Raw genomic sequence first — 12,126 nt, 5'->3', positions numbered from 1 at the left:
ATAGTCTTTGTAGATGAGCAGATGGAATGTTGTTTACAATGTAAACAAGAAGCTTCAGTCAAACATATAGCATAAAGTTGCTTCCCTTTATGATAGCTTGTTTATCCACAGGTTTGGGAGAAACTACCATAGAAGAAACATTCACTGGAGAGGGGAAACATCCACGGAAGAAGGCGAGTCAGGGAGAAGGTAGGAAGAACCTGGGGAGGCTTTATAGTAGCACTGATTAAGGGAACAGGTGCAGGTGATTGGCGAGAGAGAGAGTGCTGATTGGGAGAGTGGGAGCAAGCCATGGGTGTGACACATCAGACCAGAGAATTCTGGCTGTTTCTCAATATGCGTTCTTCAGCGGTCTTGCGTCCTCGTGTAACGTAATCATCAGCTGCCAAAGTTCTGTTCCAATACTCAAGACCCCAAGTACGGAAGACGCGTGAAACTTCCCGGATATGAGCTTGATATCGAAGACGCACTGATGCAGACTTGAGCACCAAACTCGCTCTGGAAGTCTCAGAAGTCATTGCGACTGAAGGTAGAAAGCGCAGCATTTTATTTAGATTTATAATTAAAGTTCAGAGATATCACTTATTTACCTCAGGAGTTTCCCTAAATAAAATGTTGAAAGTAAACATTAACATGAATATCTTAATAAAGGAATAAACACATTAAGGGTGTTTGTTTGCTGAAATTCACATTAAAATTAGTTTTATTTATATTGTGACCTGGACGAGCTCACAGAGACTAACATCATACATAAGTTTCTGTGAGGAGTTATGCATCCCTACTTTCTCCATATTTTTTCCATTCACATTTGTACACAGCATCTTATAACCTATATATTTATAACAAATATGTACATACAAATCAACATCCACATTTTTTTGACTAACTGCATCTCTGTTTAATGTTCATCGTTTTTTTTTTCCATATTTATTTTGTGTTGTCACTTGTCACTTTATGTACAGTAGAAGCTTCTGTAGCCAAAACAAATTCCTTGTGTGTGTGTGAAGCATACTAGGCAATAAAACGTATTCTAATTCTGATTATGGGGTATTGTGTGTAGAATTTTGAGTAAATAAATTAATTTAATCCATTTTGAAATAAGGCTGTAACATAAAAAAATGTGGAAAAAGTGAAGCGCTTTGAATACTTTTCGGATGCACTGTACACCCACAAGACATAAATGGTATACATAAAATAGACCCTCTAGACTTAATTAATGGTTGAAATTGTTGCTGGTATGGAAAAATACAATTATTTATCTTTAATGTACTTAAAAAAGTGAAAGATATCAGTTCTGCTGTTGTTTATAAATTCCAGTTGTGATCTTGTACAACAAGGACGTTTTCATATCACCATCAATGACCCAATGTTTTGTAAACTAAGCTTCTAACTGTCCTTACCAGTCCCCAAATGTGTGTACTGTACTGTACAAGACATACTGACCCATGACCCTGAAAGCTATAGAAAGCTGACTGAGACCAAGGTCAAGAAGATTTTCGCTGTTATTAAAAACGAACATCAGAAAGGGATAAAAAAACGAAAATTTGATTGACTTTGAACATGGCCCGGTTGCTTGTGTCAGAAGTGCTGGTCTGAGTATTTCAAAAACTGCTGATGAACTCAAATTTAATACACAGTCATCTCTGGTGTTGACATCGAATGTTTAAAAAAAAAAAAGATTAAATATCCAGTGAGTGACAGTTTAATGGGTGAAATGGTTTTTCCCTTTTTGATCCTAGAGGTCAGATAAGAAGGGTCAGGTTGGTTCAAGCTAACACAAACAAATGTGCACTTTGAGCACCTTAGTACCAGCTGATCATTGACCAAATGGGCTTACAATGATTTCACTTAAATAGCTTCCATTCCATATCACTAGATATCAATCTAATAGACAACCTCCATCCAACAAATCTATAACAGTAGGATGACTCTGAGCAATTTTCTCAACAATATTAAGTCTTAGCCATGGATAACCGAGGCAGTTCTAAAGGCAAAAAGGTCCAACCTTGTACGAGCAAGATGTGTGAAAAAAAATCAACTTAGCACTGTTTAAACAACATGGTATTGATATACAAATATGGTACTATATTGTTTATGTTGTTTATTGAGTATTTTTTTGTTGTTTCATAAGATAGCAAGGCTATTTGAATACTTTAGTAATAGAAGAGAAGATACATTCACAGATTAAGATACACACCAAGAAGATTAGACAGAACAGGTTGTTTTGATTGTAAACGTACACCAGCTAAATGAATGAATCAACAGAACTTCATTTTTCGGACACCCATCTATACAACTGACAGACTTCACTAAAAAAGTGTAAATTATTGGATATCCAGACTATTAATAGTGAAATCAACAAAGATTAGAGATTATATGTATTGTTTAGCAAATGATATGGAATTCTCTAAAACTGACAAAAAGAGATACATTTTTATTGAGAGCTCTTCTTTGGGTATAGTAGATGGTGTCAGTATTAAACTGTACACTACCTGACAAAAGTCTTGTCGTCAATTCCAGTTGTGAAAGCAACTAATTATAACTTGACTTCTGGTTGATCATTTGGAATAGTGGGAGAAGGTATATTTTTCAGATGAATCATCTGTTGAACTGCATCCTAATCATCACAAATACTGCAGAAGACCTACTGGAACTCGCATGGACCCAAGATTGTCACAGATATCAGTCAAGTTTGGTGAAGGAAAAATTATGGTTTGGGGTTACATTCAGTATGGGGGCATGCGGGAGATCTGGGGCCTCATGTACGAAGACTTGCGTGGAAATCTTACTAAAACATTGCGTACGCACAAAGCTGTAAATGTGCGTACGCAGAAAAAATATTCAGATGTATGAAACACTGCGTACGCCGAATCTCACGCATATTCTTTTGTACATCTGAATGAACGTGAAACTGAGCGCAACATGCACGAGCACAAAACCCCTCCCTGCCTCCTCCCCCGTATGAATATGCTAATGACTATGCTAATGGCAAAACCCAACAAAAAAGGAATGTCAAAAGCAAGCAAAAAGAGAAACTTTGAACAGAATGTGAATTGGAGGTGCTGCTTTCGGAGGTAGACCGGAGAAAAGCGGTGTTATTTGCAAGTTTGTTCTCCGGAATTAACAACAAAAGAAAAAAATAGAGTGGGAGAGTTTAGCTGATGCGGTCAACACAGTTGGGTCTGAACATCGCACTGAGTGCATTAAAAAAAATAAATAGTGTGGTTTATATCTGTAAAATGTTGCAGGACGCTTAACAGTCTCAGTGGCGCTACTCGTAAGACGCATGTGATCATGAATTGATACGTTCGAGCATGAACTCGGCTCGAATCCAGCGTCTGGTGAACTCTTTCTTGTTTTTTCCCCCGCTACATATCAGATTTTGCCAACTATTTATCACGAGAAAGACAAGTAGGAATCATCAATAAGTTCATATCAATAAGCATCATATTTTATTTGCACATTTATTGAATGGAAATGTTTCTGATCCACGCATGCAAATTCATCTTCAGATAGTGTCTTTATAGCAATGTGCGTGCGGTAGATCGCTCAGATTACATTGGGAAAACAGGCGACTGCTGCAAATTGTGCTTTAATGTTTAGCTGGTCAAATGTATGGTATGGAAACCTTATATACCTGCTGAACCCGTCTCATACAGCTGCCATTGCAAGGCTCAGACACTTTGTAGAGAGGAATTTAACACAACTGCCTCTAGGAGTCGCCAATGGAAATAAAACAGACACGCACAAAAAATGTGCGTACGCCTGCCAGAAAGCTGCCGTGAAGCTGCGCACATTCCCACGTTTAGTTCATTGTTAGTAAATCCAAACGTGAGCGATTCTGAGCGTGAAACCTGGCGTACGCAAAGTTTTTGTGCGTACGCAGCATTGATACATGAGGCCCCTGCAGAGTGGATGGCAACATCAACAGCCTGAGATATCAAGACATTCGTGCTGCCCATTACATTACAAACACAGGAGAGGGCAAATTCTTTAGCAGGATAGCGCTCCTTCTCATACTTCATAGATATTTACATTAGATGTCGCCAATGCTGTTGGTGTCTACTGGAAGGAATGCATCAATAGAGCCGGCATTTTAGTACAGGGGAGCACTCCTTTGAAATGAACGTGGGACCAATGTGCTGTGGAGAACTGGACATCCAAAGCCAGAGATAAATACACATATACACATATAACTATGATCAGGAGTTTTCCCGGTGGTCAGTATGCAAATATTTTTTTTTAAATTACAAAAATTATAATTTTACATAATTTTTCTACATCAAGTAACCACATGGGCATTGCTGACAAAGAGTGTGTGTTTGTGTGCATGGAAACGTATTATCCTCCCTCTCTGTTAAATTTGATTTAATCCGTGTCCTGAAACATACCCCCTGTCCACGAAGGTGGAGTGATTCTTTTGTGAATAAATCTCCGTTATGAGCGACTCCTTCACTTACCCGTGAATAATACAAGGTTCTAGCACCGCAGCATCTCATCATATTTCATTTACATTGTTTGCTGATTTTATTTAACCAAACTAGCATAGGCATTGTATTAGTGCAAGTTAGTGCTACTTTCCTTATAGTGCAGTAAGTGAGTCACTGTATTATCAATAATACTTAAACATATAAAAATCTAATAAATGAAATCTTACCTATAAAATGTTCTGCCTTTGTGCTTTGTTTTCTTTGTTTGCTCATTACTACACCCGTACACAGTGTTAAAGTCCAGCATCTTCAGATTGGGTTTAGTCTTGACTAGTGCGGTTGAATGACATTTGACCTAGAAGCACTGTACAGATGTGGCAACACTATTGAAGCATGTTTAGGGTTCGTATGTGATATCTAGTGTCTATATTTATGCTCATTCTTCAGCCGCCACATCAAAGTTTCTGAAAGCAAAGATGGTCATGATGCTCCAGGATTGGCCGGCTCATTCACCAGTCATGAATTTTATTGAGCATCTGGGGTACGATGGAGGAGGCACTGAAGGTGAATCCAAACACTCTTGATGAACTCTAGGAGACCTGCAAGAACACTTTCTTTGCCATTCGAGATGACTTTATTAGTAAGTTATGTGAGTCATTGCAGAGATGTTTGGATGCAGTCGTCCAAGCTCATGGGAGTCATACACAGTAATAATAATCTTAATAATAATCTTTTCCACTCAACTATGACTTTATATTCTATAATGTACATTATTTCTGTTAAGTGATAAGACTTTTGTCTAAGCAAAGTCAGACCTTACTGTCCTAATTGAATCAATAAAAATCAAGGCATGATCATATTTTATTTTGGTAAAATAAGTGCAATCTAGAGGCCTTCGCCTTTCATATAAACCACTTCTAAAACCAAATGATCAGCTAGAGGTCAAGTTATTATTTGCTGTTCCTAAAACTTGGATAGGCAACGAGACTTTTGTCAGGTAGTCGTAGCTTATGTGCTTTATATTTTTGAATATTTCTGTCAAAATGTTTAGTCACATTACAAATTTCGTAAACCTATTAAAAGCAAAAAATGCATATAATATGTAAGCAGAAGGTCACAGCCACCAATGTAAGATTATAATAGTTGGAAATTCATAAACTCACTTGTCCAGCCAGCATCTCATAGAGAAGGACTCCATAAGCCCACCAGTCCACAGAGCGACCATATGGCTGATATGCTATTATCTGAAAACAGACAGAACAAAAAAAAAAGTTTTTTACTTTTAAACATCATTACTTTTAAAGATCAACATAATATCAACACAATGGGTTTTGCTTATTAATAATTATATGAATAATTTTTTGTGCTTAAAAAAAAATTGTCCATGCTTCCATCGTTCCCGTAATCTGGATGCACACATCATGCACACAACATATCTGACTAATGTTGTGATCCAGTCAAAACATATAAACACCCACAAAATTAAGTGAATTGACTATGTAAGTCAAATATGTAACACAAACAAATATACATAATCTTTTTTATAAATCATAACCCAGAATTTCACACAGCTTGGCTGATGCAGTTTGTAGCACATTCAGTGTGTGTGTTTGTTTGCGACATCACGCTAACCCTATGTGACAGTTTTAGATCATGGCTGTAGCCGCTCAAGGTTTGGTTTGTGGGTTTAGATGTTGAATCTTTTTAAGTACACACGGTAATATTCACTAGGGAGAGAAAAAAAAAAACATCCACTAATATACAGCTGACAGTATAATGGAGGGAAACATATTTTGCTATGAGTTCAGATGTTTACCTAAACCGTAAAAGTAAACAGTTATTTTGTAAGTACAAAAGAACTTGAACCTAAAGATGCTGTAGTATATTATTAATTTTGGTTAATGTTTAAAATAAGATTCATATTTTTGAATATTAGTTAGCCCAATGGTTCACTGTTAGTTCAAGTTCATTGACGTATACTATTCCTTTCAAAAAGGAAAAATTGTTAAAAGTTAAAATCTGTTAAATTGTTAAAAAAAGGCAACAAAAAACAAAACAATGAAAAACCTGCATTTTATACAGTGTAGAGATATGTTGCTCACAATTATTAATTTATAAAACACTCAAACCCTTCACTAATGTTTAAAGAGGTTAAAGAGTGACCTTATTTTGGTGGCATATGTCATGAGCTGTAATTAGCTTATTTTAAGAATAAAAAACAAATGTTTAACTTGTATATGGTTAGTCATGTGTGTAACTGCTGTTCTACCTTTGACATACTTTACACTCAAGTTAACATGCAGTTACATGCCCCCAGATAACTTGCATTACCACTGCATAATATGTAGGTCAGTCAGAGAAAGAGACCAAAAGAGAGAGAGAGCGAGTGAGTGAGTGAGTAAAAAAGAGTGATGCTTTGGGGAAAGAAAGGTGGAGGGCCAAAGACCACAGTGTATATATAAGATATATGTCACAGGAAAAAGAACTAATGGTCTGTAAATGTGTGGATGTGTGTACAAATTTAGTTTGAAAATCCCACTTTAAATAACAGCACTTAGAATAACATGTCTATATTTTTGTGATTCTTACATAGTAAATCGTAAGTTTGATTTGAAGTAGAATTTTTAAAAAAGATAATTTACAATGATTATTCCTGATTCCAACACAAACCCATTTTTCAGAAAGTAAAGCCGCTGCGCTCCATTTTATTTTTAGTTGTCTTCTTTTATATTCATAAGCTTATTTTGCAATATCAAAGTCCGTTGATACATCCAAGATGAATTAATAGATTTTCTGATCTGAGTAATATCACATGAGTAGAAGTGTGATATGGCTGTATATCGGCACTGGTGGGAGGTGTGCGTTGGCTGGAGGCCACAGGCAGACTGCCTTAGTGCCCCACAAGAGACGATATACAGCCATATCGTATGGCTACGAGTGTAATATTGTGTTTATACAACAGTTCGATAGTATAATCAGGTGTATAAAAAGCTAATTCAAACACATAGAATCTAAAGAAAATTTTGTATGAGCAACTACTTTCTTCCATCATTCAATCACATCTTCAGCTGACTTTAGAACAGCGGAAACCGTTGCTACTTCACACACTTTAGTATTTAAATGATTCTTTAGCGTAATGTCTAAAGTGATGACAAAACAGGTGATTTTGCTAACACTTTAAAATTATAAGGCTGAACGGCATGAAATGCCATCAGTCTACAGAGATTTTCTAGTGTTTTTTCTGTTGTAATTGAGACATCACAATAATTAACCTAGAACAAGCCAAAGCAGTGCAAACATTACCATATTACTGTTGTGTTTGAGATAGGGAAAAACGCTAAACACATGCAGGATTTTCTTCTTTCTTTTTACTGAACTAGTCTGCATTAACCAAAATAGCAGACTCATTAGAAACAAACAGCTGGCCAACCATAAAGTAACCCAGGGTTATACAAAAGTGACCAATACAAAATACATACATTCCTGATACGCGAGTCCCATCTCACACTCAATACACTTAAATATATAGTATAAATACAACACCGCAACATAAAAAAGAGAGAAATCAACTTTGAATGCCACTTACCAGTTTTCTAATGATTTGATCAGCTGTAATTTGAAATTAGTTTTTCTCCTTGAAAGGCTTATTATGCGGTCACCATCTTGTGGATTGACAACATCAACCGTCTTTGCTCTGCTCAGTATGACAAGCTTATGGATGCCAATGTGCTGTATTATAAATATTTAAAATAGGCACTATCCTTATAAATAAAATGCATGGTTGCAATTTAAACAACTACATTCTCACCTATAAAAGCCTATAAAGTACATTATGTTGTCCAACAGCTGCAATATTTGTCAAACTGTAGAGAGTTTATTGATCTGCTGTCACTTTATAAGAGATGGAGTAATACAGAAGGGCGACGAGGCTGTACGAGTGCTGATATTGCAGAATATCACACAGCTATCAGCCAATCAGATTCGAGAACCAAACAAAACTGTTGTATAAACCAAAATATTATTTAATATCAAAGGTGCAAACATGGCCTTCATGAGAGTCTGGGCAGAAACATTAACTGCATTTAATCTGGCACCAAACTTTGTCAGTTATGCTGAATTGGTTAGTTGGGATTTTTTTTTTCTGGTAGAATAGAGATGAAAAGTATTTGCTTTTGAGTGAGTGGAGACATCTTTTGTTTTTCTAAAACCTTTCTTTAGGAGAGAACTCTGCCTGTTATGTCACACTAGTGCATCTGAAGTGTGTGGAGCAGAAGAAAAATCTGAGAGATGTCTGAGAGAAAGAGAGAGCAAGAGAGTTACTGTGAGTTTGTGTCTGAGGATGTCACAGCAGATTAGGGTCATCAAAATAAAGTGTGGAAGGGCAAGATATAACTTGTTTTATAAAAGAGCGTGTGTGACATAAGGACAAAACAGCTGCCACTTGTGAATGCATCCTCATGTTAGAGAGCGCTCTGGGAAGTGAAGTTGAAAAAGGAGCTTCAGCAGAGATAAACAGGAAAAAGGAAACACAAACAAGGATCTTTTTTTAATGATGAAAAGATTGGTACTGAGAAAGAAGATGGAAAAAATGTAGTAGGATTCAAAAAATACTGAAATAGTGAGCTGCTACAACAGTTTCAGTAAGGAATTTTCAATAATTACAATGGACACATTTCGTTGATAAAAAAAAAACAAATTTCCATAATTACTGACATCATACTTTTAGAAATTATTTATTAATTTATAGAAAAAATGAAGGACATTTATAACATTAAACGTTTTGTTATATTACTGTACATCATCATTAAATGACAGAAAACTGGTTTCTAATAAGGGAGTAAGGCAAATCAGGCAACTTTCTCTCTTTGCTATTGAGGAATTTTTATTTACTACTGGAGCAAACAGGAAAACCAAAATTATATAGGAGAAGCAAAAAGTATTAAGGAAATGAATTTGACCAAATTTCAGAAGATGCATCACAGAATATAGTAGTCACAATTTACAAGTATTTACAGAAAGAATAATTATATTAACAATCTTATAGTGTTTATTAAAAAGCATTGCAATATACTGGAATTGAATCGAAACCCTACTAATTGAGAGTCAACAAAACCCATATAATAAATGACCCATAAATAATCTAGGGCTCTAACATACACCCAGCGCAGTAAAGGGCAAGACGTACATGGTGTTATTTGTTCTTATTTTCAGAACAGCGCAACCCTAAATTTCATGTTTTCTGCCACGTTGTTTAAATAGCAAATCTATTTGCGCCACTTTGTGGACTTATGGTTGTTCTGGTCTAAACAGGAGGTGTGTTAAGGCGCATTGTTGATGCGTTGCTATTTTGAGGACCTGAAATAGACTGCGTTGTTGACCAACTAAAAGCTGGTCTAAAGTCCAGTGCAGAGCACGTCAGTTATTCGCCTATACGGTCCAAATGCTTACACAGAATGTACAGCAATACACAAAAATCTTTACATATGAAAAAAATTAAAGATTAAAATGGTAAAAAAAATATTATTTTCTACATAAATATAAAAAACACTGCCTCACTTCCTACTCATTTCAGGGGGCTATTTTCAGTACATTCATGACAATGTGCATTTATATAATGTTATTATTAATAGCAGTATTATTTACGATATGCATATTTATGTTTGCTTTAATAAAAACTACTTTAGATTTGTCCACAACACATTTCGTTATTATTGTTCATTTATTTGTTTGCTGAAATTAGATCTGAATTTAGAAATAGTTTTAAAACAAACTAAATTAAATGTGTAGGCTAATGGATGAGTGCATAAAACACCGTTTCCTTATCTACGAAAGTAAAGCAGCAAATTAAAAAGACAGTAAAGAGGATGAATGAAGGAGGCTCGTTCTTTATCCTCATGTTGCATATGGTTTGTTTAACTGTTTTCTGACTAGTGAAGCATTCGTTTTTTCCACTTACAAAGTCCGCCATGTAAATAGCAAATGTGTCATAGCGCAACGCAACTGACTCAAGAAGAATGTGAGATGAGACTCTGATTTGTTAAATACACTTTATGCTCAAAACACACCCATAACTCAGTAAGAGAATTAGCACAACCATGTTAGACCATGCGAATGGGTGCAGAGCGTATTTTTCCATCCTTTAATAGCAAAAGTGGATTCGGACAAGAACCCTAATACTTTCGCGCAGGCACGTGCACACATAGGGCTCAACCTGTGCTCTGCACATGCCCTTTTTAGTCTTGGATAGAAAGTGCCCTTCCAAAATGATCAAAAGTGCCCCCGCGACGAGACACACCCTCGGTCCCGCCCTTCAGTAGGCGCGCGACAACACAGCTGCATGCCCTTAGGACGGTCTCTGCACGGGCCTGCTTTCGCGCCATGTGCTTTAGACTTTGCGCTTAGATTGTTAAAATAGAGCCCCTAGTGTCAGCAGCATTATGGAGTCTTTGTAAGGTGATTGTGAAGTCTTTAAGAAATCACATTATTACCAGACTCAATCAACTAAAAGAATGTCTATGGTGGATCTAGAATCTACAGTAACTCACCATTTTAGAGAAATTCCCACTTTGCATTTGAATTTTGACAGAACAAATATTAAAATATTAAGAGGGTGATATGGAATATAAATATGTAAACATATACAATTAAATAACACTGTAGATTGCCAAAACAGTTAAACATAGATGTAGAATAGAGAATAAAAAGCTATAACAATTTGGAACATGTCAGGCAGGCAGGAGAATATTGATAGAATGCTGGTATAGTTTAAGTTACATTTAAACCGATTCAGTTTGGGTAAGTATTTAGAAAATGTGAATGAATATTTAGTCTCTGAATTGTTTAGCTATGAAGAAAGAATGGGTATTAGTTAGTTCGTTTTTATTAAAGAATATTTCCTTAGTGTTTCTGTTTTTACAGTTTCACTGAGTATACAATAAGTCACCCGAAGAGGCAGATTCAGGATATGTTGGACTCAGGGGAGCCGACAGATACTGTCTCCCTCTTTAGCCACTGATAAGGCTGTTTGACATAGTGACAAACAGTGTTTGCTTTAAACACTGCTGCTAGACACATTAACATTCACACTGGTGGTCAGTCTGGCAGGACACACTCCGCCACTCACCTCTGGAGCGATGTAGTCTGGCGTTCCACAAAATGTACGGGTGGTCACACCCTCCACAATGTTCTCCTTGCACATACCAAAGTCAGCAATCTTAATATGACCCTCTGCGTCCAGCATAACATTATCTAATTTTAGGTCTCTGAAAGAAATATAAATAACACAGCAGTTCAATATCATAGACCGATTGTTACTGAAAACAGGAAGGACATAGTTTACAAACAACAACAACAACAAAAAACCCATAACAAAGCAAAGTAAAAAGAAAAAGTTACTATTAAAGAGTTACTATTCAATTTAATTTTTATTTGAAGGATTTTAGACAAACTGTTCAAAAATACAAGTATCCCATACATTTTGAAATAAAACTGTCAAGGATAAAAACACAATAAAGCCCTGGGCTTGTTTCCATTGTAATCAGCTTTTTTCTTTTACAGAAGATGAAACAAACACTGAGAAATGCTGGTAACCAAACATTTCTAGTTACTATTTCATATTTCAAAGTTTTAAAATGTCAAAATTTTGAAGGAAACCTTTATTTTATGTTTTTTTTTTATTTAACACAAAAAAAGCTTT

The 12,126-nt window shown here is 35.9% G+C and overlaps 1 protein-coding gene across 4 annotated transcripts in view; it reads right to left on the bottom strand.

Annotated features, from left to right (window-relative positions):
• The window catches only part of prkcaa (protein kinase C, alpha, a), a 177,822-nt gene that overhangs the window by 19,586 nt on the left and 146,110 nt on the right, over nucleotides 1-12,126 (bottom strand). For 2 of the 4 annotated variants that reach the window (XM_021476862.3, NM_001256241.1), the window contains 2 exon segments: nucleotides 11,554-11,692; nucleotides 5,594-5,674 (listed from right to left, as the gene is read on the bottom strand). In XM_021476862.3, the coding sequence (XP_021332537.1) occupies nucleotides 5,594-5,674; nucleotides 11,554-11,692 (220 nt within the window). 4 annotated transcript variants of the gene reach the window in all.

This window comes from Danio rerio, chromosome 6 (genome assembly GCF_049306965.1).
Source record: "Danio rerio strain Tuebingen ecotype United States chromosome 6, GRCz12tu, whole genome shotgun sequence".
Classification (NCBI taxonomy): Eukaryota; Metazoa; Chordata; class Actinopteri; order Cypriniformes; family Danionidae; genus Danio; species Danio rerio.
Note: the sequence above shows the minus strand (reverse complement) of the source record. Positions and strands in the feature narration are given on the sequence as shown.